Source organism: Poecilia formosa, unplaced genomic scaffold (genome assembly GCF_000485575.1).
Source record: "Poecilia formosa unplaced genomic scaffold, Poecilia_formosa-5.1.2 Scaffold6, whole genome shotgun sequence".
Lineage (NCBI taxonomy): Eukaryota > Metazoa > Chordata > Actinopteri > Cyprinodontiformes > Poeciliidae > Poecilia > Poecilia formosa.
Window position 1 is genome coordinate 2,467,353 of NW_006799945.1, and position 25,324 is coordinate 2,492,676.

At 39.8% G+C, this 25,324-nt stretch overlaps 3 protein-coding genes across 7 annotated transcripts; 2 read left to right on the top strand and 1 right to left on the bottom strand.

Annotated features, from left to right (window-relative positions):
• Positions 1 to 910: 910 nt before the first annotated feature.
• On the top strand, positions 911 to 12,315 carry LOC103148254 (iporin). 2 transcript variants are annotated; one of them, XM_007566948.2, is made up of 10 exons: positions 911 to 1,254; positions 4,456 to 5,729; positions 6,228 to 6,438; positions 6,547 to 7,419; positions 8,674 to 8,750; positions 8,911 to 9,085; positions 9,179 to 9,284; positions 9,374 to 9,420; positions 9,946 to 10,600; positions 11,102 to 12,315. In XM_007566948.2, exons 2-10 carry the CDS (start codon positions 4,482 to 4,484, stop codon positions 11,211 to 11,213), a joined length of 3,504 nt encoding a protein of 1,167 aa, XP_007567010.1. In that variant the 5' UTR covers positions 911 to 1,254; positions 4,456 to 4,481; the 3' UTR covers positions 11,214 to 12,315. The 2 variants fall into 2 exon arrangements, with proteins under 2 accessions (XP_007567010.1, XP_007567000.1); XM_007566938.2 differs by lacking the exon at positions 911 to 1,254 and having other exon boundaries at positions 3,559 to 5,729.
• cimip2b (ciliary microtubule inner protein 2B) lies at positions 12,058 to 17,654 on the bottom strand. The gene is made up of 6 exons (XM_016679259.1): positions 17,534 to 17,654; positions 16,512 to 16,678; positions 14,511 to 14,665; positions 13,748 to 13,874; positions 12,618 to 12,809; positions 12,058 to 12,484 (listed from the first exon to the last, which is right to left on the bottom strand). Exons 1-6 carry the CDS (start codon positions 17,593 to 17,595, stop codon positions 12,399 to 12,401), a joined length of 789 nt encoding a protein of 262 aa, XP_016534745.1. The 5' UTR covers positions 17,596 to 17,654; the 3' UTR covers positions 12,058 to 12,398.
• Positions 17,619 to 24,144, top strand: LOC103148224 (uncharacterized). 4 transcript variants are annotated; one of them, XM_007566916.2, is made up of 7 exons: positions 17,619 to 17,707; positions 19,276 to 19,352; positions 22,729 to 22,881; positions 23,001 to 23,139; positions 23,230 to 23,312; positions 23,422 to 23,519; positions 23,730 to 24,144. In XM_007566916.2, the coding sequence occupies exons 2-7, from the start codon at positions 19,326 to 19,328 to the stop codon at positions 23,815 to 23,817; spliced, it is 588 nt and encodes a 195-aa protein (XP_007566978.1). In that variant the 5' UTR covers positions 17,619 to 17,707; positions 19,276 to 19,325; the 3' UTR covers positions 23,818 to 24,144. The 4 variants fall into 4 exon arrangements, with proteins under 4 accessions (XP_007566978.1, XP_016534741.1, XP_007566970.1 ...); XM_016679255.1 differs by having other exon boundaries at positions 17,635 to 17,685; XM_007566908.2 differs by lacking the exons at positions 17,619 to 17,707; positions 19,276 to 19,352 and adding an exon at positions 19,699 to 20,335.
• Positions 24,145 to 25,324: the final 1,180 nt, after the last annotated feature.

Below are 25,324 nucleotides of genomic sequence, written 5' to 3' on the forward strand. Positions count from 1 at the left end.
CATCAAAATACTGTGCATTTGTCAGAAACAGCGCACTTTTACCCGAAGGATCATTTTTGAAAATAAACAAAAAATCATAATGTGCATGTAAATATAATGTGCATTAAAAAATATAACAGTCTAATTGCAATTTGTGAAACATAAAAACTGTGCAGAAAAACAAAAATGTTGAATACAGGCAGAAATATTATTTAAAATGAGTAAAACTGCGCAAACAATGTCCAACAGTGATGTAATGTTTTAACCAGAGGTTTTCTGTCTCCCACCACCAACTATTAAATGTCTCCCTATGATTGAATGGTTTGAACACACCGTTTAAAGAAATTTCACAAGATCAGGTTTTCTTCTGCTCGATTATACTTTTCAACCAGCAAGCGGTTTGGACTTTGTCTTTCTCAGCTGCTTTACACCAAATCAAACTGAACCCTGCAAGTAAAGCAGAAAACCCTGAGCTTTCTAGAAGCTCTTGAACTATTCTGATGAAACAAAGAACGAAAAAGGGTTTCCTTTTTCTTCCTTTACCACTAGAGGGCGACATAGGTCATAAAAAATGAGTGGTGGAACACACTGGACCAGGAGGTTTTACACGTTTCCCATTTAGAACTGTCTGTCTGTCTGTCTGTCCGTCCGTCATCCCCCATTTATTGATTAAAATAATAATAATAATTTCTATTGACATATTTCAGGTTTTTAAAACTTAATTGTTTTTCTGCTTCACATAGTCAAAATATTAAGCAGTGGTGAGTAAATGCTACAAAATTTTATGCTGATGGTTAATTGACGCTTTGAACGACGCGGTTGCTCTATTCTATTCTATTCTATTCTATTCTATTCTATTCTATTCTATTCTATTCTATTCTATTATATTCATATAAAGAACGTGTTGCCATTTACCCTTCCTTGTGTCCTGGATACTTTTAGTAGCAGTCTTTCTTCTCTCTTCTAATTGGCTGAAGACCTCGTGACGTAGCATCTCCGGCAGCCTGAGCGGTGCTGATGTGGCGGCGTGGGGGCCGATGATGATCGTGTGTGTCCGCATCTACATCCCGGACCGGTTTCATGAGGGTCTCCAACACAGTTAGCATGGATAGATTTTAAAAGTGGATGCTCTATTTTTTTTTTTTTAGCTTTATTATTATTAAGAAACTATACAGTTTTGTGTGAACCTGGAAGAGAAACAAGCTTGTGAAATGTTTTCATGAGGAACCTGCAATTGGAAGGCGCTCATCTACTGTGACTGACGGCTGTTTTCAAGTAGGGTTTTTTTTGTTGTTGTTTTTGTTAATGCATTGGTGCATAAGTGCTGCAGTCTGCTTCTTCTTGTCAAAATCATTTTGTTTTCTAATGCTAATAAATTGCTGTGCACCCAAGCTGCTTCGGAAATGGTGCTGCTGCCATGGATGCTTTGGTTATGCATGTCTGCACAGACGCTCTTTTATCTATCATGTTGCCCTACTTACAAAATCCTAGTGAAAAACAAACACAACTTATTTTAAGTGTTGGCTTTTCAAATCAGGGTAGGATAACAGAGGAATATATATTTTATGATCAATGCCTCATGACATGTTTGCAGAGTGTCATATTTTATTAAAACTCAAGAAAAAATAGTAAGACGAAGTTCATCTTTGGTGCATTTAAATGAATTGCGTGTCTTAGCTCTTACAATCTATCTCAAAGCTACTCATCATATGTATGCGATCAACAGCAAGTGGAAGTTACTACTACAATTAGCCATTTGAAGCATTTTGTTGTATATTAAGACAGTTCTTATAGGAAATTACATCAAGTATTAGAGAAGCAGCTGGTCTGCAGGAGTGAGAAAATTTTCCAGTGCACAGAATTTTCCAGTTTTAAAAATAAAGGTTGTTTCCAAGTGAAGAACAATAAGGCAGCTGCTAATCTCCCAGACCGTTCTATTTCAGAAAACAAGCTAAATGTGCTAGAAAAAGGTTAAACAAAGCTGTATAATGAAAATAATTAAGGTCTAGATGTCAAACCTGGCTAAAATGGCCTTGCAACTCAGGCAGGACATTTTAGAGTGAGCTGGGCATTAAAAATCCAAGTAAACCTTTATAATTCCAAAACTGTTTTAAGGAAAAGTGGATATTTCCTGAACAATCACAGTGCCAAAGAGATCACTGAGGAATGTTGTGACTAAAGCACTCCAAATTAAGAGTCATTAAGTGTGCTATGTTTTTCAATCACCACTTCTTAATTTAGACATTTTGGTAGTGTAATTGTTTTAATGTTTTGGTGGAGAAAACTGATTAAAAATGCACACTTCTTCTTAATTATGAACTTATGTAAGCGACTTTTAAACGTAATTCTGAAAGCTGACATGCTTTGATGTACAGTAAAAGAGAAATAAAACATGGTTGTGAAAATTTACAGATACAAGACAAAGAAAAAATAAATAAAAATACAGTTAGAAATCTAAAAAGTGTGGTCTACATATCCAGATAACTTCTTTTGGATAGCTTTTAGTAAAATTCATGGGAAACAATTCACATTTCGTATTTAGCAAATATTAGTAAACAAAAGTTTTATGAAGAACAAGGAACATGATGTCACCATTCCCACACTGAAACACGGTGGCGGCAGCATCATACTGTGGAAATGATTTTCTTCATTTTCACAGGAAAATTATTCATACTTATGGAAAATCATGGTGGAAAAATCTTTTAGATGCTGCAATAGACTTCAGCCTGGGGAGCTTACCGTCAAACTCTTAACACTATCATTTGTGATTATAATATGACAAAATGTTCAAGAAACATTTTTACAAAGTAGCGTAGAAGTTACTTTCCACTACATGTCAGACAAATGTCTCTTCAGACAAATAATTGCTCTAAAGTCCGCCTTTATCCTCTTCAATATTACACAGTAAATGCAAACCATTTTGAGATGGGATGATATTGTCTCATTAGAGGCTGAAATCAGAGATAGCGAGCCACATTATGATCACAGTGGGCTTCGGCCTCTGCTTCCATTTAACTGTGACTCCAGTCCGTCGTAAATGGCTGGCATGAAGCGACAGACATCCAGAGTCCAGTTAATCGCAGCCATCTCTGTGCTGCAACCCGATGAAGGCGGGACTGATCCACTTGGACCCAGAAATTCTGCAGTCCTCCTCGGTGGCTGGCCTACTTCTTTCTAATTGAATCAAACTCTACTGCAAATCAGCAGGGATACAATAAGTCCATCCATTTTCATATAACAAACATGTATGAGCAAATGTAGATTACCTTTTAAAATGAAGCAGAAGTTGGTAGTAGCCAGTTACATTTAACTGAGTAAAAGAAAAAGTATTTGTAATAGTAGTTTTTCTGCATAAGACTTTTTACTTCAGTAAACAAGTGCAGTAAACAATAAATTGGCGCTGGAAGTACTCTATCCTGTTCTAACATAAATACACATTATCTACTGTAAGTAAAAATTCCATAAGTTATAAATTACTTGTAAAAGTATCTTATGTTTAAAATATGTTACTTTCTAATTATGTTATTTGTGGGATTTTTGTTTTTGTTTTAGTTTTTAAAAATACTAGAATTTGCACATAACTTATTTTTTTTGTCTATAATATTAATATTTAGTCTCTAGAATTAGACACAACCTTGCAAACATAATTTTTTTTTTTCCTCACGCATTTGATTATCAGCATCACATTCCTGCTGAATCCCTATGGTGTGGAAGCTGCAAGGCATTTTAGCTAATTTGGGTCCATTTTATTTAATTAACAATGACAGTGTGTAATCTGTTGTGTATTTGATTTTATATTTAATCAACTCTAGAACCTGGTAAAGAACTGTTTTTTTTGTTGTTGTTGTTGTTGTTTTTTAATTCGTAAAGAGCCGATCAGATGTGAAGGTGCATTTACTTGTCAGCAGTGTCGGCGGAGCATCTCTGCAGTGCAGCTGCCCTAGTTACAGAGCAGCTGACTAACTCTGTGTGATTGTGGTTGGTCCGAACGGAGAGGAAAAGAAAGGAGGGGTTTGTTAGTGGTCGACTGAATTATGGAGCGCAACACTCGGCTTAGGCCCAGAGGCACACATCACAGAGGGAGTTTGAGGTCTGGTGGTGCAGACTGCGATAGCAGCATCCTGTAGTTCTGCTTAGTGTTCAGCTCTCACTTTGTTTTTTTCAGCCTGCTTTCTTCTTCTTTTTTTTAATCAGGTGCTTTGACACCTGAATAAATCCCAAAGGTCACAGATCTGAGGTTTGGGATGAAAAAAAAACAAAAAAACAACCCAAGCAGCTTCACAAGGATTATTTTCCTTCTGACCTCAATCACAAATGAAAATTTAAACAGCTGATCCAAAGCTTTTGTTTTTCTTCTCATCGAGATGCAAACAACCTGTACAAGCTATTTAAAGATAACTCGTTTGGCTTAAAAACGTGCATAACCTCAGCATTTTTTTCTCCAAATCGAAACCCTTATGTGTTTTACTTCTGCAGGATAGTTTTAGGAACATGGAGACAGCATGATCGGAGCGTCCACTCTCCCGGGTCACGCCTTGCTAGCGTGCCACTTCCCAGTGGTGCAGCTTCCCACCTGGCAGCTTCCGGTCCAGGCCCTGTGCAGCTCCGCCAAGAGGCCCAGCCGGCTGTGCTCGTCGGGTCTGACCCGGGCGGTGTCCCTCCCGGAGCAGGACACGCTCAGTCGAGAACACTGCTTCACGGGGGGACGGAGGCCCTTTTCCAGCAGCTACAGCAGTCTCCGTGAGGATCGGGTGGAGGAAGAGGGGACCAGCGACAGCAGCGGCAGGTACGATTCCAACTCGTCGCCAGAAGAGACGGGCTCCAACAGCAAGGAGGAAAGCTGCAGAGCTGCAACCACCCAGCGCTCACACAACTCGTTCCTTCCCAACCCAGATCTGGATGAGGACGAGGAGGACGAAGACAGCGATGGAGACAACCTCCACAGGTATCGCGAGGATTCCTCTTTCGTGTTGCACGGAAACTCCAACTGGTCGCTGAGCAACGGCGGTAGCGACGCACTGCTCCATGAGGACTTGGACAGCGAATGGATGAATGAAGGATTTATGCTGGGGATGGGAAGGAACCAACACTGGCTGTCTAACCAGATGGACTCGCTGCAGTCAGGATGCCCGGGTTGTGCTGTGAGCAGATCTGGCATCGCTCTTCTGTCTTGTTTGGAGCAGGACTCAGACAGACTGCGAGAGAACATTTTCAAGGAGCACAAATGTTCCCCGGAGCTGCTGTCCAACGTTCACACAGAAGACGTGAGTGACTCTTCCTGCAACAGCTCAGACGGTGTCCTGGTTAACTTCTGTACCATCTACAACAAAAGCAACAATCCTGCCACGCCTCAGGATCTCAGCAGCCCTGCTGTCGACCCCTGTCGGTCGTCTGAGGGGTCTGTGTTCCTCAATCTCCAGCCTGTTCCTCAACAGGCCCAGAGAGAAGAAGCTGAGCCGACACCGTCCGGCCTAGATTCAAACTGCAACCTTTACTCCCAGGAGCCGGCGGCTCCCGGTCTCTCTGTGCTGGAGGTTGCAGATTTGGTTGCATGCATACGAAGTCAGGACACGCTGGCCATGGGGACAAACCAGAAGTACTACAAGCTGGTGACCTGTGACCTCTCATCCCAGTCGCCAAGCCCCGCCTGGTCTAGCCTCACCAGCTGTCTCGAAGGGCCTGACAGAAGCGGCACCATTCTGGCCCCTCTTGACTCTAAAAAGGAAGGACCACCCAAGGAAAACATGGAGGTTGGTGTGTAAAAAGATATTTAGATTAGAAATTTCACAGTGAAGCACAGATCAACATCAAAACATACTTCATTCTTGTCAGATTCACAATGTGAAACTTAGCAAATACTTAATAAATATTCATTTCTGGAAGATTATAACTCGGCAAACTGTTAAACTGCAAGTAAATAAAATCAAATTAAGAACATTTATTGCACTAACAAAACAACACATTAGATGCAGTTTTGCGTTTAGAAAAATCTGCAGTCGCTGGGCAATGCATCATCTAAAGCAAAAACGGTAACCTTGACAGTGAACACTTGCTACAAAATATTTTTAAGAAAAATAATTATTATAGAAAGGCAAACTGATGAAAAACAGGATTCGTTGTGGAAAACATGTTGAAAATTAACACGTTACAAGTATAAGGTAAAAATGAGAAATTTTTTTACAGCAGGTAAATTGCTAAGTTATGACAAAAACTTTGCTTAGTGAATAAATACATATTCTTTTTTTAAGGCAAGCGACCACCAGGTTGCCACCACCTCCACTGCCCCCTGCAGGAAGCAACATTTGCAGGGCACCCAGAGCTTCTCCCACATGCCTTGTTCGCTGTGCGGCAGCCAGCGTAGCCCACATAGCAGCAAGTGCCAAGAAACAGGAGCTGAATCCACCCAGCCATCTGTGATTCAGGAGCGGGATTACAATGATGTAGACGCCACCGACACGGGTAAGGAGAGAAAGTTTGATATCTTTCTTCTTTTTGAGGGAGAAACAAATAAAGAATCCAAATTTAAAATACTGTGTTTAGCTGATGATAACGTCTAATTTCTGTCAGGTGTTTGCGACGAGGAAATGGGACGCTGCAGTAAGCCACGAAGGCCGACATCTTTGCCTATCCAGCCGTTTGTTCTGCTCCCCACAGAAAAGCCACAGTGTCAGCCTCCACTCCTAGGAGGCCTGCTTGACCAGTACCTAAACCAAAAGAGCAGCAAGCCTGCTAGCTCCCCGAACGGACTCAAGTCCAAGGAGAAAAGAAGCCGGTGTTTGTCCGAACTCCAGCCGTCTCCAGTGGAGAGCCTCTGCCCAATATTCTTGGAGGCAGCGTCCAACTCTGACACCTGCTCCACCTGCACTCCGAGTCCAAAATGTTTCGGCCGCAGACACATGTGGAGTCCAAAGTCCCAAAGAGCATCACGAGAGGCTAATCTTAAACCAATGGCCGAGTCTCAGGAAAGCTCAAGCTTAAACTCTGCCACAACAAACAATCAACCCAACGTTGTTAGGATTCCCGTCTGTCAGGACCGGATCACCCTGCAGCCAGAGCCAAATCAAGTTACTTCTGGATCCAAAAATACTAACGAGGATCCCAAAAAAACTGCTTTCCATTCAAAACCCTCCCACATAACACCTGGAAAACCTGACTCGAGCCTGCGAGCGTCCCTTTCGCCTCCCCAAACCTCACAACCACAGCGGATGCTCCAGCAGCATCAGCCCCTCATTGCTGCAGCTCGCCTCTCTTCTTTAAGCACTTTCCTCCCCTCAGACCTGCATCCCAAGCAAAAAGATGAGCCAGAGAGGCTCGGCCCAAAGCCAGCTAAGAGTCAGCACAGCCAGTCTCTGATCCTGAACCGCAGGCCGCCCGCAGAGTTCTGCCTCTCGCCGGATACATCATACGAGTCGATGTCTATCAGTCATCTGCAGAGGAAAGGTGAGGGTCACCTCAGGACAGAGGCACAAGCAAGCATCAACGAAGTGTTATGGACTATTGCTAAATTTGAATCTGGAAGACAGTGAAAATGAACTATTGGTTGCAACAAAATTTGCCCAATGTTGGTATCATCTTGCCAGGGATAAGCTGCTAAAAAAAGCATAAAACCTCAGCGTGCTGCAGCAGTGCCTTCAATACCCTGAAGGGGCTTCCTCTCAAACATGACCTATTTTTAACCATCCCTGCTCAGGATTGGTTGAGCTCTCTGCTCCCCAGCCTGAGTGTGTGTGTGTGTGTGAAAAAAAAAAAAAAAAAACAGAGAGAGAGAGACTGCAGACTCCAAGATGAGACAAAAACTGATGGAGCAGTGATAAATATTTAAATCGTACCTAATCATTTTTGCCCCAGTGCCCCCACAAGCGCCACTTAATGCAAAGTTAATCAGATACATCGGATTCTTCCACAGCATTTATTCGTAGTCGGAGGCATCTGCAGCAGCGGCAAAGAGAAAGAGCTGCAGGCAGCTTCAACACGCATAAAGAATTTACCGTGACATTTGCATGGGCTACTCTGCATTAGATGAAAGACGAGAGGCAGAGCAAAGCACAGAAAAGAGCAACGCTGCTGAAATGGAAAACTGACTCTTCTGTGTTCAGATAGAGTTCACATTTAAAACGATTAAGAACATTATTGAACCATAAAGGTAGTTTGTCATGTTTAAATGCGGGGCTCCTATGCATCGGTTAAGTATTTTCCACTTCTAGATAAATATGGAAAAGAACAAAGGAGTGAAAAGGGAATGCTGACATTTTCAAACCTCAATTTTCGCTGATTGAAAGTGACAGCGATTCACTGTTTAAATGTTACGTCCATTTATTTGTTTGTCCATCATCCATCTGTTTGTCTATCGATCGTCTTCTTACTGTTTTTGCAGATTCCTCAAACGAAATTTATGAAGAAATGAAGGTAGAAGGGAAGAAAAAAAAAGCACCAAAATCTTTTGTTTTTCTTCTAAAATTAAGTTGTAGTTGCCTAAAAAATGATAGCACTCAAATGTTTCTTATATGTTTTAATAACTAATCGGAAAATATTTAAAAGATTTGTATCAGAACCTTGTCGGTTTTATCCCAGCAACCAGTACTGGCTTTTAGAAACAAATGGAAAAAATACTTTAAGCAGTTTTAATAAAACTGCTACCAGAAATAGCAAACTGTAAAGAAGTCTAGATTTGTGTTTCTTGTACGCTGTGTCCAGGTTTGCTGAGAGCTGTGAGCGGTGCAGTGGATCTGATCATGGCTCATTTTGGAAGTAGCAGAGACCCAGAAGAAAAGGTGAGTCAGCAGAACTAAGCACCAAGAACAACACGTCCCAAGAGAAAGCATGACACCAATAATTCAGCACAAGAGTCAAATAACTTGTGTCAGCAGCAGGACACACATTACAGCACAGTCTGCATCCCTTCTTTTTTTGTTGTGTTTCCTGGCGGCACAGATGCGTCTGGGTAACAGCTCCTACAGTCCCACCATAGCCGGCCTTGTCCTAGAACACTTGTGTCCTGCAATTCAGAACATTTTAGAGGACGGGCTGAGGGACCACAAGCTGGATTTCATCATTGGGCAGCGCCGCAATCACTCCTGGAGTGTGGTGGAGATCTCCACAACAATGGGTATTTGCAGTTTTGCTTCCCGGTGCTTCGACTGGCCGGATACTTGTAGATGCTTGAGGGATAAATTCACAGATATTGTTATCTCTGCTGTAGGTCCGTCCACCAAGGTCCTCCACAGCCTCGTTTCCAAAATAAAGCGGTGCTCCGAGCTCACCAGCCACTGTATGAGACTGAGAGCCTTCCTCATGGGCCTTCTCAAGTAAGACCTGAAGTCACTTCCTTTCTGCTGAACCATATGAGAAGTTGAAATACAACCTGTACTTTCTGGGCTTATTTCTTGTCTTGCAGCTTGAGAGCTTTGGAGTTCTGGCTTAGTCACCTGCAGAGTCAAAAAGGTGAGCCAATGAACTGGGACAGCATCGTAACGTAACAGGTGTTGTTATCCTAAACAGGTATCGATGAACAAGCTTTTTTTTTTTGTCTGTCCAAGCTTACCAGTCTACAGAATCAGCTCTTCTATTTTCACCATGGGCCACACCAGTAAGCAGATGTCAGTCACTTGGTCAGTCTCTGCTCAGGCAGAGATGCTGTCCTGAGGTCACATATGCCACAAAGTTTAGAATCTCTACTGCGACACATAAATGCAAATAAAATAAAATAAAATAATAAAGGAGTGACTGAAATACTTTTGCAAGATACTTTCAGATTAAGCACAAATCAATCTTGAGCTTTACAAAAAACCTAAACATAATTGTAGGATGTTGACTACTGCAGATAAATGTGTGGCATCTGGTTGACAATCCTTGTAATTTGGGTGTTTAGAAGTAAAGCAAGACCAGACACATAAACTCCGACTCTTACTTTAAACTTCTTTCAGAGCCATTGGAATGTCTGTGGGGTTTGTTTTTTTTTTCTTACAGATGTCGTTACTGCGTACTACCACACCTGGGGGTTCCTGTTCACGTCACTGAGTCGCTGTCAGCCTCTCTTCCAGGAGCTGCTTCTTCTCCTTCAGCCGCTCTCAGTGCTGCCCTTTGACCTGAATCTTCTCCTGGAGCCACGACTGTTAAGTCAAAGACAGCTGTGTCCGGAGGAGCGCGACGCTCTCCCGCCTCAGCCGTGCTCCGCCCTGCTTGTGACCAGTTGGCCAAAGCTGCAAGCCAACAGAAAGTCGGAAAACGGCAGGCGAAACAGTCAATCGCACCGGAGAGAGCAGGAGTTTCTACGGTCTCAGAGTTCAAGCTGCTGCAAGCAGGATTATGGGGCCACGCAGAACAACAGGAATCCGCTTTCGGCTTCTTTGTCAAACAAGCCCGATTTTGTGCAAAGTGTAGCAAAAGCCGTGAACGTCAGCCTAGATCATAGAAGTACTACTTTGTTTCAAACCAATGCGGACGGTAGGGAGAGCGAGAGAGAAGTGGAAAAAGACCGCAGAAGCCAAAACGCAACAGCTTCCGTCCAGGAAGACAGTCCCTGTCAGAGCGGCCTGCGGTGGGCCAAGCTGTTTGGAGCAGCTGGTGTTTCTAGCAGAGCTGAGAAAAGGTCCCAGCCTCACACTGAAGCACAAAAACGAAGGTAATGAGAAGTAACAAACGAAAAACTACATTTTTAAATAAGGCTGGGCAATAAATTCATTTTATGAATCAAATTTTCTGTTTTTCAGGATTTCATTTTTGGAAAATGTGATTTTTTTTTTTTGATTTTTTTTTTTTAAACCAATGCTGAAATGGGTTTCAATAGTTCAGAGTGACGTCAGCCTAACCGAAGTTTACCTTCTTGTTTGACAAGTGTGTTTCACAGCTTCTATTTATTCGGATGTTGAATTCAAGTCAAATGCAAGACCGTTTTTGAAAATATTTTGTGTCCTCCTTCGTAATTTCGGAAAAGAAATGGAGGGGAAAAGGGCAATTAAATTTGAAAATTGGATTTGGTCAGAGATTTTATTTTTAAGCAATATTGCCCAGCCTTAATTTTAATTTTAATTCATTTTCAACTGTATTTTTTTTTTCAGTAGCTTCTGTCATTTTTTCCCCTCTGATTAACTTCCTTCTATTCTTTTCTTCTCCAAATGCACAGGCGACCATCTCAGTGGCTGCAGCTGGACAGATCTCAGATTGGACTTTTGGCTCAGTCCATTAGATCCATAAAGCTGGGACCACCTCAGACTGGCTTGGGTGCCGAAAACTAAATCATACCTATGTGACTACTTACTCTAATGACACAAAGTGTTAAGTGCAGAACAACTTCTACAAAGTCCGATTAAACTTTTTATTCTGCAACAAAAACACTGCACCAAAAAAAGCACAAGAGCAGGAATATTACCACAGTAATGGGAGACGACTAAATGTTCTCCAGCAGGAATACCAACATGTGTTTCCATTAGGGATTTTATGAAAAGATTATTATTTGTAAGGTTAAGGATGTTTTTCTAATTGTTTTTCAGTTTAAAAGTTGGGATGTTTCAAAACAAATAGTGTAAAATTGATGAAAATTTAATTGTGCAATTTTTTAAAGTTACATTCAATAGACCAATCTGACAGGTTAACACGTTTTATTCTAAGCTCTCTGAATCACAGAAAATGATGAAACACACATGAGTATTTTCTCCTTTTTTTCTGAGAAGTTTCTGACCACAGTTTGATAAAATAAATAAAAGCAAATACAAACATTTTTCTTAATGTCGAAATGAATAAGGTTCAATAAGGTGCAATCTGGATAATCAGGATTTGGTGCTTATATATATTTTCTTTGTATTTGCTTGCATTTCTACAAACCACCACAAAGATTAGGTTTTTATTTCTAAAGTAGGTAAAACAAACAAACTAAAATATTCGTGTCGGTGCCAAAAATATCAAACCCAGCAACTTTTATTCTAACCAGCTTCCTTTCCTGTTATATTCCCAGCATGAACTCACTGTAGGTGCATGAACTAAGAAACATGCAGTAGGTGCTCTTATCCTTCAGTGATCTACAGCTTGGTTGTACATTTGGTTTTGGAAATTTTCTGGTTTTGTTGTTGTTGTTGTTGTTGTTGTTGTTTTGCTGCGCTACAGTAAGCCCCCTAGTGGCTGAGTCGTGTATCACATGTGCGCCAGGTATGTTTTAACAGACTACTCAAACATTTTATGAAGGGAAGAAAAATGTGTTTGTTTTTTTTCTTTTTAACATTTGGAAAATGGAGGATTTTAATGTGAAACTTTTTTTCACATCTTCAGTGTTTTTGTTATTTCATGGTTGCTCCCTCTAATGCCCTGTGACAATCAGTCTCTCAATAAAGACCTAAAACACTTTAAACTGCAATCAGTTTTATTTGTCTAGGAGGTTGCTCGTGGTAGAGAATTGTTGTGCTCTATGGAGGGGAAGCAGGAGGCTTTCATGGATCGGTAATTTTACTGAAGGTCTTTCCATATGCGACCTCAGAGAGCCGGCCGACCGTACCCCCCACCATAAACTTGTATCCTGTGGGGGTTTTTGCAGAAACATGCGTCACGCTTTAAGCTCACCAGTAAAGTTGCGTTGGCTTCTACATCAAGGTCTTAAAGTTAACCTTAAGACAATGATCTAGAAGGTCTTACAGTTTTGCAGCACAGACCTGGTATATGCCCCGTGAATCCTGGGATCACGCCTTTTTTGGATGAATAGAATGTGGGCAGGTGTGTTGGATCTCTTTCGTCTGCCTTCAAGCGTCTCTGATGTTTCCCATACTCTTTTAGTGCCTGATTGGTGGTGATGGAAAATCCTTTGCCATAGAAGTTGTGGGCAAATGGCACATGTCCTGTAAACCCTGCGAAAAGACATCACTCTGTATGTAAGAGGAGAATGGCTCTTTATCTTTTGTCCAGTGAACCCCTGTTGAGCACGTTTGAAGCACCGCCCTAAACATTTTGGTTTTTAATTCTACGATGACTGTTTAGGTCAAAAGGTTGAAACTTGGATAGAATAACAGGTTCCCACAGAACAATAAACCCAAATACACATCAAAACTGAACCAAGATCACAAATCAGACATCTGGTGTGGCCTTTCAAAAAGCCCCACAGCAAATCCTACTGATAGTTGTTGAATTTGAACTTGGTTGACCAAGTTTTACCTTTTGTTATAAAATAAGTGTTCATAAGTGTTAATAATAACTGTTGTTGCATTTGCCAAAAAGCCCTTTTTTGTAATAATGCCTTCACTAACAGGCCGGTTTTTGGATGTCGAACAGCAGCCATTCACCCCAAAGGAAATGTCCAGAATATTGCGCAACTTCCTCAGTGGTACATTTTCCATAGATAAACCAGAGACAGTACTTATATACATGGCATCCTGGTCAAACTCCTGTCCTCTAATTAAAATAATATTGTCTGATATTATCCTGGAATGGGATAAATCTAATCTAACACAAAGCAAGTAAAATAGGCTCCCCATCCTCAGCAGGAAGAATGGCAGGCCTACTCAACAAATGCATCACAAAACTTCTCTAGGGCACAAATGATATGTTGTGTTTTATGTTTATCTGGTCGACGGCCCTTTCTAATGCTGCCCAGGGTAACTGCCGACATGGCCCATATCAAAAACCTGTTGCGAAACTTTAAAACTTTAGATTAATATTAACAGAAATAGAAGTGACCTTATTTACATAAAGTTTCCATAAAAAAGAAAGAAAGAAAGCAATCAAACTCTAAGATTGTGAAGAGGTTCTCGTCTGAATAATTAGAGACAGATTCTTCTGTGTTCTGTACCTGGGATGAAGTACTTCTTGGGGTTATCATCTTCCATTTGGTAAGGATTTCCTGGAGGAATGAAAGGCTGTAAGGACTGGTAGACAAACACCTTGTCCAACGCTGCTGTCACCGGAGATTTGGCTCTCTGGGTGAAAATCACAGGAAAATTATCAACTTACAGGACTTTTCAGATGTACTGATTTCTTTGTGCCAGGTACCACAGCACACCTTCAGGGGTCTGGTGGAGTCTATGCTTTGATTGTTGTGAGCCTTTTTGGCACCAAAAGGCAGACTACTAGTGCTGCATTAGATGGGTCGTCATAATGTTACACCCTGAAGTTACACTTTCTGAAAAAATGGTAACAAAAATCTAAAAAGGTTTTGCAAAAATCTTGCAAACCACTAAATCCAAGAGTAGTGCTGGGATTAACTAACAAACTAAAAAGATCACACCAATAATAACCCTTTTCAAATGCAATTATCACCAAAGGGAAATGTCCAATATGGATGCAATTCGGTACCAGTGCAGATCTGCAAAAGGTATAAAAATGATTCAATTTGCAGGGAGCTTGCTATAACTAAAACAGACACCAGAGAGCAAGTGAGGTAGATCCATGGTGCAATCAGGCAGTTGCTGGAGCAGCAGACAGTCCAGTCCAACACAAACAAAGACATTGTGGGTTAAATGAATTAGCTTTTTTTTTTTTCGCCAACATTATTGTGAAACAAGAAGAGAGAGGTGAAGCTAAAGATTTGTGTGTAAGAGAGATAATGAATTTACTTCAAGGTGTTCACTGCCATAGGTGTTGATGCTAGGAAGACGCTTTGATCGTTGCTGGCGCTTCACCTGATCTGCCAGATAAACTTCACTCTGTGCTTTCTTACAGGTCACATTGTAGTTGCAGCCGTAGTAGTTCCGACTTCTTGGAATGAAACCTAGCAAAACATCAACATTAAGGGTTCAGTTTTCGACTATTTTAACAGAAGTTTTGGTAAGATTAGGACTTTGTGCGTATGGACTCCGATGGCAGTCGAATTTTACACCAATCCTACTGTGAAATATTGTTGAATACTGAGAACATGCAAACTCCTTGCAGAAAGACTCCAAGCTGGGATTAAAACCCACAACGTTCTTGCTGCAAGTCAGCGGTGCTACTCCACCACGGTGCAGCCCTAGAACATTATCTTATTTCAGTAATTTAATTCAAAAAGTGAAAATTACTTATATTCATTTCATAGTGTTACATATTTCCAATATATATGCATTCATTTCTATTATTATGGTTTTCTGCAACTACTAAAATATATTTCTAAGAAAAATGTGAATAACCTCCGATAAAACACTTTATTTTCAACAAAAAGAGAGCTTCCTGAATAGTAATGTCATATCTTGCATAGTCTTTATACTGAATACTTGGTATAGAGGCTCATTTTGCATGAAATGCTGCATCGGTGCAAGAGATGATCACCCTGTGGCTTTCTGAGTTGCTAAGGAAGCTCTGGTTGTTTTAACAGTGGCCTTCAGCTCATCTGTGTTAGTGGCTCCGGTCTTTCTCTAGAGCTAAACGGCATAGATTCTCTGTGGGGTTCCAAGAGGGCAAGTTTGGCAGTATTAGTAATTTTTTTTTACAGGGTGAAAAAACTAAATGAAGTGCATAAAGAAAGCTTGTCAGCAGAGGGCAGCATGCAGTGTCAGGAATATTGTTTTGATGCATAACCATGGCAACAAGGTACCGGCTTTACAACTTGGAGCAGATGATCAGCATCTCATGAGCTCAATTAATACCTGAACTATGAATCTAAATCCTAGAGGGGTTAAAAAAGAAGGCGTCATGGATACAGAAGGTCAAGCCGTCTCCTCCGTTAATCACATCCCCAACTTCAACATCCTGGCTGTCTAACCAGACAGGAATTTAAGGGGAGCGGCAAAAAGCAAATGAGGAGTAGTTCTTACTAACTATGACATAACTGGCAATAAACATAGAAATAAATAAGTAGCTCGATAAAGAAATTTATGTGCCAAATACTACATCCAACAAATGAAAAATAAGTACTTTCCCAGGTTATTTTACTATACATAAATTAATATTTGTTTATAATTTTCAACAGTATAAACTTAACATAATTGTTGCTTAATTTTTTTTTATTCCTCTTTGTTTCACTTTCATGTTTATTTATTTATGTTTCTGTATGACAGTCATGAGATTTTCATACAGAAACAGTCTTCAGTCAGAGGCCTCTTCAGCTTCACTGCAAGGAGATGCACAGCATCACCATCCATAATGACTCTTCAGAAATACCTGGTTGATATGCATTATGACAACATCTAATTTCCCCTTTGGAATAAATAAAGTATTTTTCAATTCAATTAAATTCAAATATAATATTTTCTATGTTGTTTTGATTTAAAATCAGAACTTTTGAAATAAAAAAAAGACAATATACTGAATTTGATTCAACTCATCTGAGAAACTGAAGGACTTTTAGATGCTGCAGACATATTTTCTGTTGCTTTATCATAGTGATTCACTTCCGTTAGCAGGTTTTGTTAACCACCTGCGTGTGACCTTTTTAATCCCCTCTGCTGTATCACTGTTTCACTTCACTTGTCGCCTCTCCTGAATAATTAAGCAGTTTAGAGATGTCCACTTTGGTCTCACGTTACTGTTCACAACTCAGAAACTTATTGCAAGAACAAGAGAAACATTTTGTTGTTTGTGCATTTAAACAACCAATATCATTATTACATTGCGCAGGGTAAATTGGCCAACTTATTCAGTACCTGTGTATCCTGGTATTGACTTCCGAAACACGTCATCAGGAATGTTTTCTGACAGATGAGTTATGTCCGACTCTGGGTGCCATGTCCTCTGAGACAGCAGTTCGGCTGTGAGCATCCCGTAAGGTTTGCCCATGCTGAACCTGAGTCCAGGGCAGTGTCCTGTGTACCTAATTAATAACACAAATAAACAAGCAAACAATTTATGGCACCTTTCTGTCAGGGAATTAAACCTTATATCCCTTCAGGTGTTTTGCACTATAGGTTCTGACAGGTCAGTTGGGGCAACCGTCAAAGCACGACTTTGGACAAACAGGTTATTTAACAAGCAATTGAGATTCAGATTCCCTTTTGATTCAGAACTTAGCAGAAGACCAACTGTTGTTATCGCTCCAGCAAAAGGAGAATCCCTCCTAAAATGCACAAATTGCTCTGAAGAGTAAGTAAATCAAGGCAGAAGATGTGATTTTCACAACTAAAATGTATCAACTGTGAACGCCTTCAGACAAAGTCCTGTACGTGCCAGACGCCCCCAAGGAAATTTAGATGAGGATTCAGGGTAAATTTTTGAACTACCCTGAAATAATCTAAACCAGAACTCAGTCGGTGGAGACACCCGAAACATTTGTACTTTGACATCTCATCAATGAAGGGACTGAGCTGAACTTGACAAGGCTGTAGGATCATTCCCAACACCAAATGAGATAAAAGTCAATGTACTAAGAATACATTTGTTGTGGCCTATTTGTTAAATGCTTTCCAGTGATTTATTTATGTATTTTATTTTATGTTTTATTTCTTTTTTTTTTTTTTTTTAGCAATTATTGAGTTAAAAAAAAAAAAAAAAAAAAAAAAAAAAAAAAAAAAAAAAAAAAAAAAAAAAAAAGCTATCCGGATAAACCTTTCATTTCAAATTAACTGCCTTCAGTCCGATTACTGCGCGTTGTTTTGATGAAGTTTTGACAGTGAAGCGCCAAATCATATTCTTACAGTCGGATTTTATTTGTAAGGGGACATTTACTCACCCCGGGATGTAGCAGGGACCCGGTGAAAGCAAAGATTTGACTTCACGGGCATATTCAGACATGTTGGAGCAACAGGTGTTTGGATCCCAGCCTTTCTACGCCGTTTACTGGTTGCTACAGAGGAATTTAAACCCAAACACACGGATGGAGCTGTGGGTGACAGAACCAACTGACGTGAGCTACAAGAACGGAACAAAACAAATTTAAATGAAGCAAATAGGGATTATTTAGTATTTCGGGAACGCGACAAACCCTCAGTCGAAGTCATTTTAATGCACATTTTATCGAGTTCCACTAAAATTAAGGTTGTTAGTTTCTTATTCTTCGGGATGTATTCAGATGTATTAGCAAATAGTTCTAGAACAAGGCCTCCTTTCAGTTTTCAAATTATACAATTTTATATTTTTTATGAAGACTTTAAACGGACAACATCACAAACAGGAAACCAGTTTGGAAAGAAATGTCTGAAAATTGCTCAACTACGACCCCTGGTGGATTTTGGCTTAAAACAGCAAATAAGAAAAAATTCCATCTGCCTCAAGAATTGAGAATCATATTAATATTTTTTATATACATAACTTTTAGTGATATAGTTAAAAATAAAAAAGTAAAAATTAAAACTTTTTGTTTTTGAGCAAATTCCCAGTTGTTGGTGTTTGAATGGATGAATCTGGCTTATGCACTAAATAGTGTTTTAGACCAAATAAAAATGTTACAATTGCCATCTTGACTGCTTCTCAGATTGTAATTCTTCTTGTCCAGCATGTCGGTTTTGGAAAAAAAGCCATGCCTTTGTATGTTTACAGTTGTTCTTATTGTTTTATGAACCATTCCTTCTTTGCTCTTCTCTACAACCGTATCCCTGCTTGCTTTGTTCTTTAAACCAAGTATTTACAATAATACTGTCAAACTTCAAATACCTTCATAAAACTGTTAGATTTTTTATTGAACTTAAATAAAACACAAAAGGAGTATATTAGCAAACAGAATTGGTTACACTGGATTTCACTTCACGGTAATCAGTTTTAAAGGCGGCCGGACAAAAGACAAGCCTCTCTTTCCAGAATATTGTGTGTTTACAAAAAACTTGAAAAACCAAGTATCCTTTTCCTGTTACTTCACAATTACCGTATTTTTTGGACTATTAGCCGCAACTTTATTCCCACCCTTTGAACCACGCAGTTTATAGCCCGGTGCGGCTTTTCTGTGGATTTTTCTTCAACCACCAGGGGGCTCTCTAGCAGGAAGTGAATCATTGGAAATCAAAGAAGAAAGTACTAATTTTAATTTAGAACAAGCACATGCTAGCAGCAGGCATGTCGGAGAAATGTTTTCAAACTCATACCTCCTCATAATGGAAACAACACGAAGAAGTTCTGCTGCATCCTTGTGGAAAACCGAGAGCGGCGGAGATAACAGTGGCTTATAGCCTGGTGTGGCTTTGTACATTGTACATGTACATTTACAGTTTAAAAAAAAAAAAACTTTGTGGGTGTGGCTTATAGTGAGGCTCGCTCTATCGTCCGGAAAATACTGTATGTGGTATTTTGTGTTTGTCTTTCACACAAGACCCACCGAGAATAAATTAAAGTTTGTGGTTTGTTAAATGATAATGTGTGCAAAAGTTCAAGTGGTCTGAATACTTTTACGAGTTAAAATAGCTTACAAATATGTCCCTCACCGACAGAAACTCGTTTCCTCAATTTAACAATAAAAATCTTTCTTTTTGTTTGCTTCAACAGAATATGAATGAGTCTGTGCGTCGGACCAGAAGACCTAACAAACCTGAGGAATGCCAGTCATGTCAGTGGACAGGAGGGTCAGTTCAGCACATTCCTACAGTTTTTGATAAATCCTGCTTTGTTTACTTTGTAGATTTGACAAAATAGTTTGAACGTTTTCTTTCCCTTTGCATGCGACAACAATGTATCGCCCTGAGAAATGTTTTTAGGAGTCTGTAATGCTGTGTAGCTTTTGAGGTACAGATAAGCAACAGATCTCTCGATTATGCTTTCTGTTTGACGTTAACATTCCTTCTTATAGGCTTCCATAAGTACAAAAACTTCCCAGAGCCCTGCAAACGGGTTGAGGCTTGTTCATGTCGCATTCTTACAGTTGAAGGGATAAATTAGTGTTCAATTATAGAAACACCTGAATTTCCTTCCTTATTTCTAGTGACGGGTAGTAGCAGGTATCTACATGCAGCGATGTTAAGAGGCGTGGTGAAACAACAGAGGTAGGTCACAGGGAATTTTTTTAACCCTACATCACCGCCTCACCTGTGCAGATTTCCTCACTGTGAGCCCTGCTCACTTTCCTTTTGCATTCAGCAACGACTTGAGGGACAAAGCTGGAACCTTTTCAGAGATGAATTTATACAGGAGCTTTAGTAACCTTATGGAGGCTTATGTGTATGAGGAGAGAACTCGTCCGGAGTCCCAGTGGCGTCGGGATAACGCTGATGGGCCTCATGCACCTGTCTCCAACATCGCAGTAAACCCACGCTCAGAATCTGTGGACTCTGGAGTGGAGTCGGCCAGCTGTGAAACACCAAACCCTGCCACAGCTGGTTCTTCGTCAGCAGACAACACTGAGATGGATTTATTCCTCCCACAAAGTGACAATTTCGCTCCTGCTTCAAGGCCTCAGCCACCTGTTCTCTTGTCTACTTCATCTTCGTCGTCGCCTTCCTCGCCAAACCTGCATCTCAGCAGAGCAGAAGAGGCCTCCACAACCTTGAACCTAAAAGAAGAACCAGAACTACAAAAGACTGACTCCAAGAGGTGGAAGCAAGTTTATGAGGTGCTCAGCCAACAGCCTAAAACGTCTTCCCTGCCCAAACAACACACATCTGAGTTGAAAAGGTGTATAAGGTCTGCGAGTTTTAATTTGAGGAGGAGGTTTGACCCACCTGTCCCCACTGGGCAAATATCAGAAACGGAGAGAAAACCAATTTTATTTGGCTCTGTCGAGCAGATCTCACAGGTACGATTCTTTCAAACTCATGATTCAAACTGTTGTAATCCCTCAGAGTTTAGTTTAAATGCAGGGCAGATTGTGTCACAGTTAAACACAACCTCTTACATTTGTTTGTGGTGTAGTTTCGGGATTACACACTCATCTGTGAATCAGCCTCGTGTATGGTCTTGCATTGCTCAAGCTTGAGAATGTTACGGGAAAGTCTTCAGTTGAAACGATTGCAAAACCTTTTCACAAAGTCGCTCCTAAACGTAAGGCAAGCATGTTATTACCAATGCAGGACCTCTTTCATGTTCACAACCTTCACAGTCTGTGACGGTGGAATGGATGCAAAACCTGTCTAACTAGGTGGGAGCAGATGTGCGCGCAATGAAAACAAGGCGAAGGAAGCTGAAGAGTTTATTGGGCTTGTCTGAACCAGCAGCCAGAGAAAATCAACTGTGATTTGGAATTTGATTAAGAGTTGACATCAGGCAACATCAGGAAGTTGTGCTGAAACTACTTTTAAATTATTTATATGTTAATATTTCAGTCGTTGGGTGTGTGCTTGCAGAGGTTTCTCTTCTATTGTTGCTGCCTGGCTAAAATAATTGCTCAGCATGAAAAGCAGGAAGATTACAAAGGGTAGTTCTGTCTTTTGTGCTCTTCAGGTGAAGTTATGTCAGTAAACTCAGAAACGTTGTGGATGTTCTATGTGTGTATGACACAGTCAGAGTAAAACAGACATGTTTGAGGTTTTTTTGAGGAACACAGTCAGGTAGTGTGAACCGATAACCGACCTAACTGCGAAAACTTGTCGCTGACAGCCTATGAAAAACAGAGTCTGGAAACCAATATGAATGTCTGCATTCACTGGTTATGTAAAATGGTCCTTTGTACATTATACAAGCAAATAAAACCTGTCCTGACAGATAAAACAGAAGTAAATACAAACAAACTGACAAGTTCATTATGGTTTATTAGATGTTGTCTAATTCATTTTAATTTCATTTAGGAGATAGTGCCAACTCACTTTCTAGGCAAACTGGTCCAATTCATGTCCTATTATATAATCATCTGCAACAGTGACTTGTTTTGAAGAAGGGAAATTATAGATTTTATTCCTGATTCCTCCTCGATATCTGTTGATGTGTTTTTAGTCAAGGTACTTAACTCCATGATACTTATCTGTCTTTGTATTGGTGTGTGTATGTATGCTTCTGTGTATGGTTCTGTGAATGAGACTCGTAACTATAAAAGCAGTAAGACTGTTCAGTAAAACCAAAGTGATTTATAAATATAAAGCCACTTGAAATCCTGCAGATTAATTTTATGTCAGTAGATTCAGGCTCCAATTAGATGCTGTTCCCTTCAGAATGATTTATATTCACACTGCTGTCAGATTCACTTAATCATTTAATGCCATTTGGTAAGAGGTTAGCTATCTAACAAAACCCAGGCATTGCCACAGGTAGTTGATCAACAACTTAGTCCAATCCCTTCTCTTGAATGAGGCTGAATCAGTGGTTTGCAAAGACAGTAAGCAAACAAAAACAAAACAGCACAAAACCACTTAGTCAAGGAACCATTATAGAGAAAAAAATCAGAAGAGTTTAAATAGTAAATATTACAATTGGCCTCTAAATGGCTAAGTCTGAGTAGCACAGTTTAACTCTGAATGTCTAAGCCGGCAGTGCTTTCAATTGGAAAGAAAAATACAGAGCAAAACTTGACCACATCCACCTTTTATAGAAAGACAGAAGCTACAATGTGTAAAGCACTTTGAAATGCCTTGCTGCTGAAATGTGCTATACAAATAAAATTTGATTTGATTTTGATTTTACAATAGATTTGAATTATGTTCCTCCAAATTCTCGTTCTGTGGTATGTTGTTTTGTCAGTTTTGCTCACCGCTTGTTCTTTGTCTTTTCTACTGAAAGCTTTCTTAGACTTATGTATACAAATTAGAGCTAAGTGTAATAGCCAAACCGTTTTAGTAATAAAAAAATCTGAAATAGATCCATCAGATTTTGAATTATCCTCCACAGCAAGTTTATCTTATAACTGGTCAGCAAATATATAAATGATTTACTACATAAATCATCTAAGTGCATCATTTTCTAAAGGTATTTTTCACCCATCTATATGTATACTGACTGTATTTGTATACAGTCAGCTTTCACAAGATCTATAGTTATATTTATACGCTTATTTTTCTTGCGGATTTATTTGTGCAGAGCTCTGGTGTTTTTGAGGGAAAGGAACTCAGTCCTGGTCTGTGCTATTTGGAATGGGTCTGTCAAAAGATGGAGCTGTATGCCAAACATCAAATGCAAAACCAAGCAATGCAGGCAGAGAGAGATACTCAACAGAAACATGAAGAGCAAAAGGTGAGGCGTCCCAGGAATTCATATGACAATCTTGAATCCATAACATGCATTTATTCAGTTCTGTACTTAACATAGCAAGCTACAACTTTATTTTCTTAAAGCCTGTTGTTGTTTTTCAGCATGATGCAGCGGATGCTCAGGAGGACCACCCCCGGCTTGACAACGCACAGGAAACTCCCAGCGAACCTCAGCAGCAAAAAACTCGCCATTTCCGACAGAGATCAGCCTCGGACACAACTTTCTCAAAGATGCATCTAAGTAAGGCATCTTTCGCTTCAGTGGGAATATTGTTGTAAAGGTTGTCTGGGAATGAACTGCTGGTTAAATCAGGGTTTGTGTTTGGTGCAGGAAAATTTAACTTAAGCTCCAGAGTGAAGCAACAGAGTACGAGTGATCTACGAGAGATAGAGGAGGAAGACGTCTTGCCGATGGTGAGATATTTGCATAAGCAGCTACTGAAGACAAATGCAGCTAGACTCTGCTTGCAAAGTATTTCATTTTTCTGCTGTGCTGTAACTCAAGCTTTTGGTACCTTTACAGGAATCCATAAAAGAAGAACCGAGCAAGAAAAATATAATCCAGAGGCTAAAACTTGGGTCTTTGAGAAGAGTGGCGTCTGCTGTGTCAGACAGTAGGAGGTGAGACATTAAATCACTGAAACTTTTAAATCGAGGGCTATTATTCATGAAATGCTGTGAGGAAATCCATCCACAATGATGCAGATATTAAAACAGAAGTTCTGCTTTGGCTTATTTATATTTTCATCTCAAGTTTTTATTTTTTATTTTTTCTTTTGCTCGGTATTTTCAGCGCATGCTGTCAAACTAATGAATGTTTTATCTGTGAAGCACACAGACGCAGTCTTCAGAGAAAATCACAACCCGCCGACGGCTGAGCCAGCTGTTCAGGAAGTCAAGGAAAGTGTCGCCTGATTGAATCAGCTGTGTCGGTTTCTATTAGCTTATATTTTGGGGTTTTTAGAGAAAATAGCCTCAGCATCGATGCTGCTTTGTAAATGACTTCCCAACCTTTCATTATTCAGCAAAATAACATGTTTTTTTTATATAAGGCATTTTTGTTTACTCATAAATCAAGTTGAATGCAGTATCTTTTATATTGTTTTTTATATTGTTATTTTCAAAATATAAAAAAATATCTTGTTGCACAGTTATTTTTTACATTCAAAGCTGTGGGATTTAAAGAATAATGGTGTTCATCAATATCAGTCTTTATTCTGTGAAATAAAAATATCTTTTCCCACAACATAAAGTGTTGTATGTATATATTAAATAGGGGGAAAAAATAACTTAAATTGTTAAGCAGACTACTTGTTTTTAGCAATGAGCTAAAAAAAATCCCAGAAATCAAGAGGTGGTTGTGAGAATGCCACAAAATGGCAGTTAGCAGGAAATGTTGGGATATGTACTTTCATTATTTATTTACAGCCTTTGTACTGAGAAGAAACCAAAGAGAATATGCTTAGAAATGACATCCAGGAAGGTTTCCTTATGCATATTCTTGTAGTTAACCATGTATTATACATTGTCCTTAATGTTTTATATTAGAAACAAGTATTATCTCATGAAACATGAGATATTATTAAACATGGCGGCGTTACCTTGCAGTAAAAATGTCCTGGGTTCAAATCTTAGTCTAGAGTTTGAATACTTTCCCTGTTCTGGCATGGATTCTGTCAGGGTACTCCTGCTTCCTCCCAGAGTCCAAAAACAGGTTAGGTTTGTTAGGTTAAAAGGTTCCTCTAATCTGTCGTTAGGTGTGAGGGTGTGCATGCATTGTTGTTTGTTTTGTTTGTCTCTGCGAATGACTAACGACCTGCCCAGGGTGTTCACCATCTCTCGCCCAGTAACTGCTGGCTATGGGCAACTGTCTATCTTTAGTTGCCTGTAGATATTAGCAGGAATTGACAATGAATGGATGGACAATGCCATCTTATTAAACCAAAATAATAAAATGCCTCCAAGGTCGGAGAAGGTTAAAGCACTGGCACAAAAACTCCTGAGGGAGACAACTATTTTCAGTGTCATAAAATCAACCAAAACCATTTGTTTGTCCAAATAAGTCATACTTCCCATTTGACTTTGATTAGAAATAATTTAGGAAAATGTAGATTGAGATTATGTAACACCAATCCTGGCATTAAGTGCAATTATTCAGACATCTGACAAGGAAGCCTCTAAAGTCCCTTTGTAGATTTTCCGGGCGTCTTTCATTGGAAACAAAACCAGAGGAAAACCCAAAACTCGCTGGGAGGAAATTGGCCTTCCGTCCTATGAATGGCTTGGGTTACCTTTGAAGGAGTTGGAAAATTATACAGGTGGTGCGGCATGGTAGGGTTTCCATCCTAGAGCTCATATCTCAGTAAAAGTATCTAAAAAAACAAAGATCTCAGGATAGACGGACTATAGTAGCATATTTAAGTGGC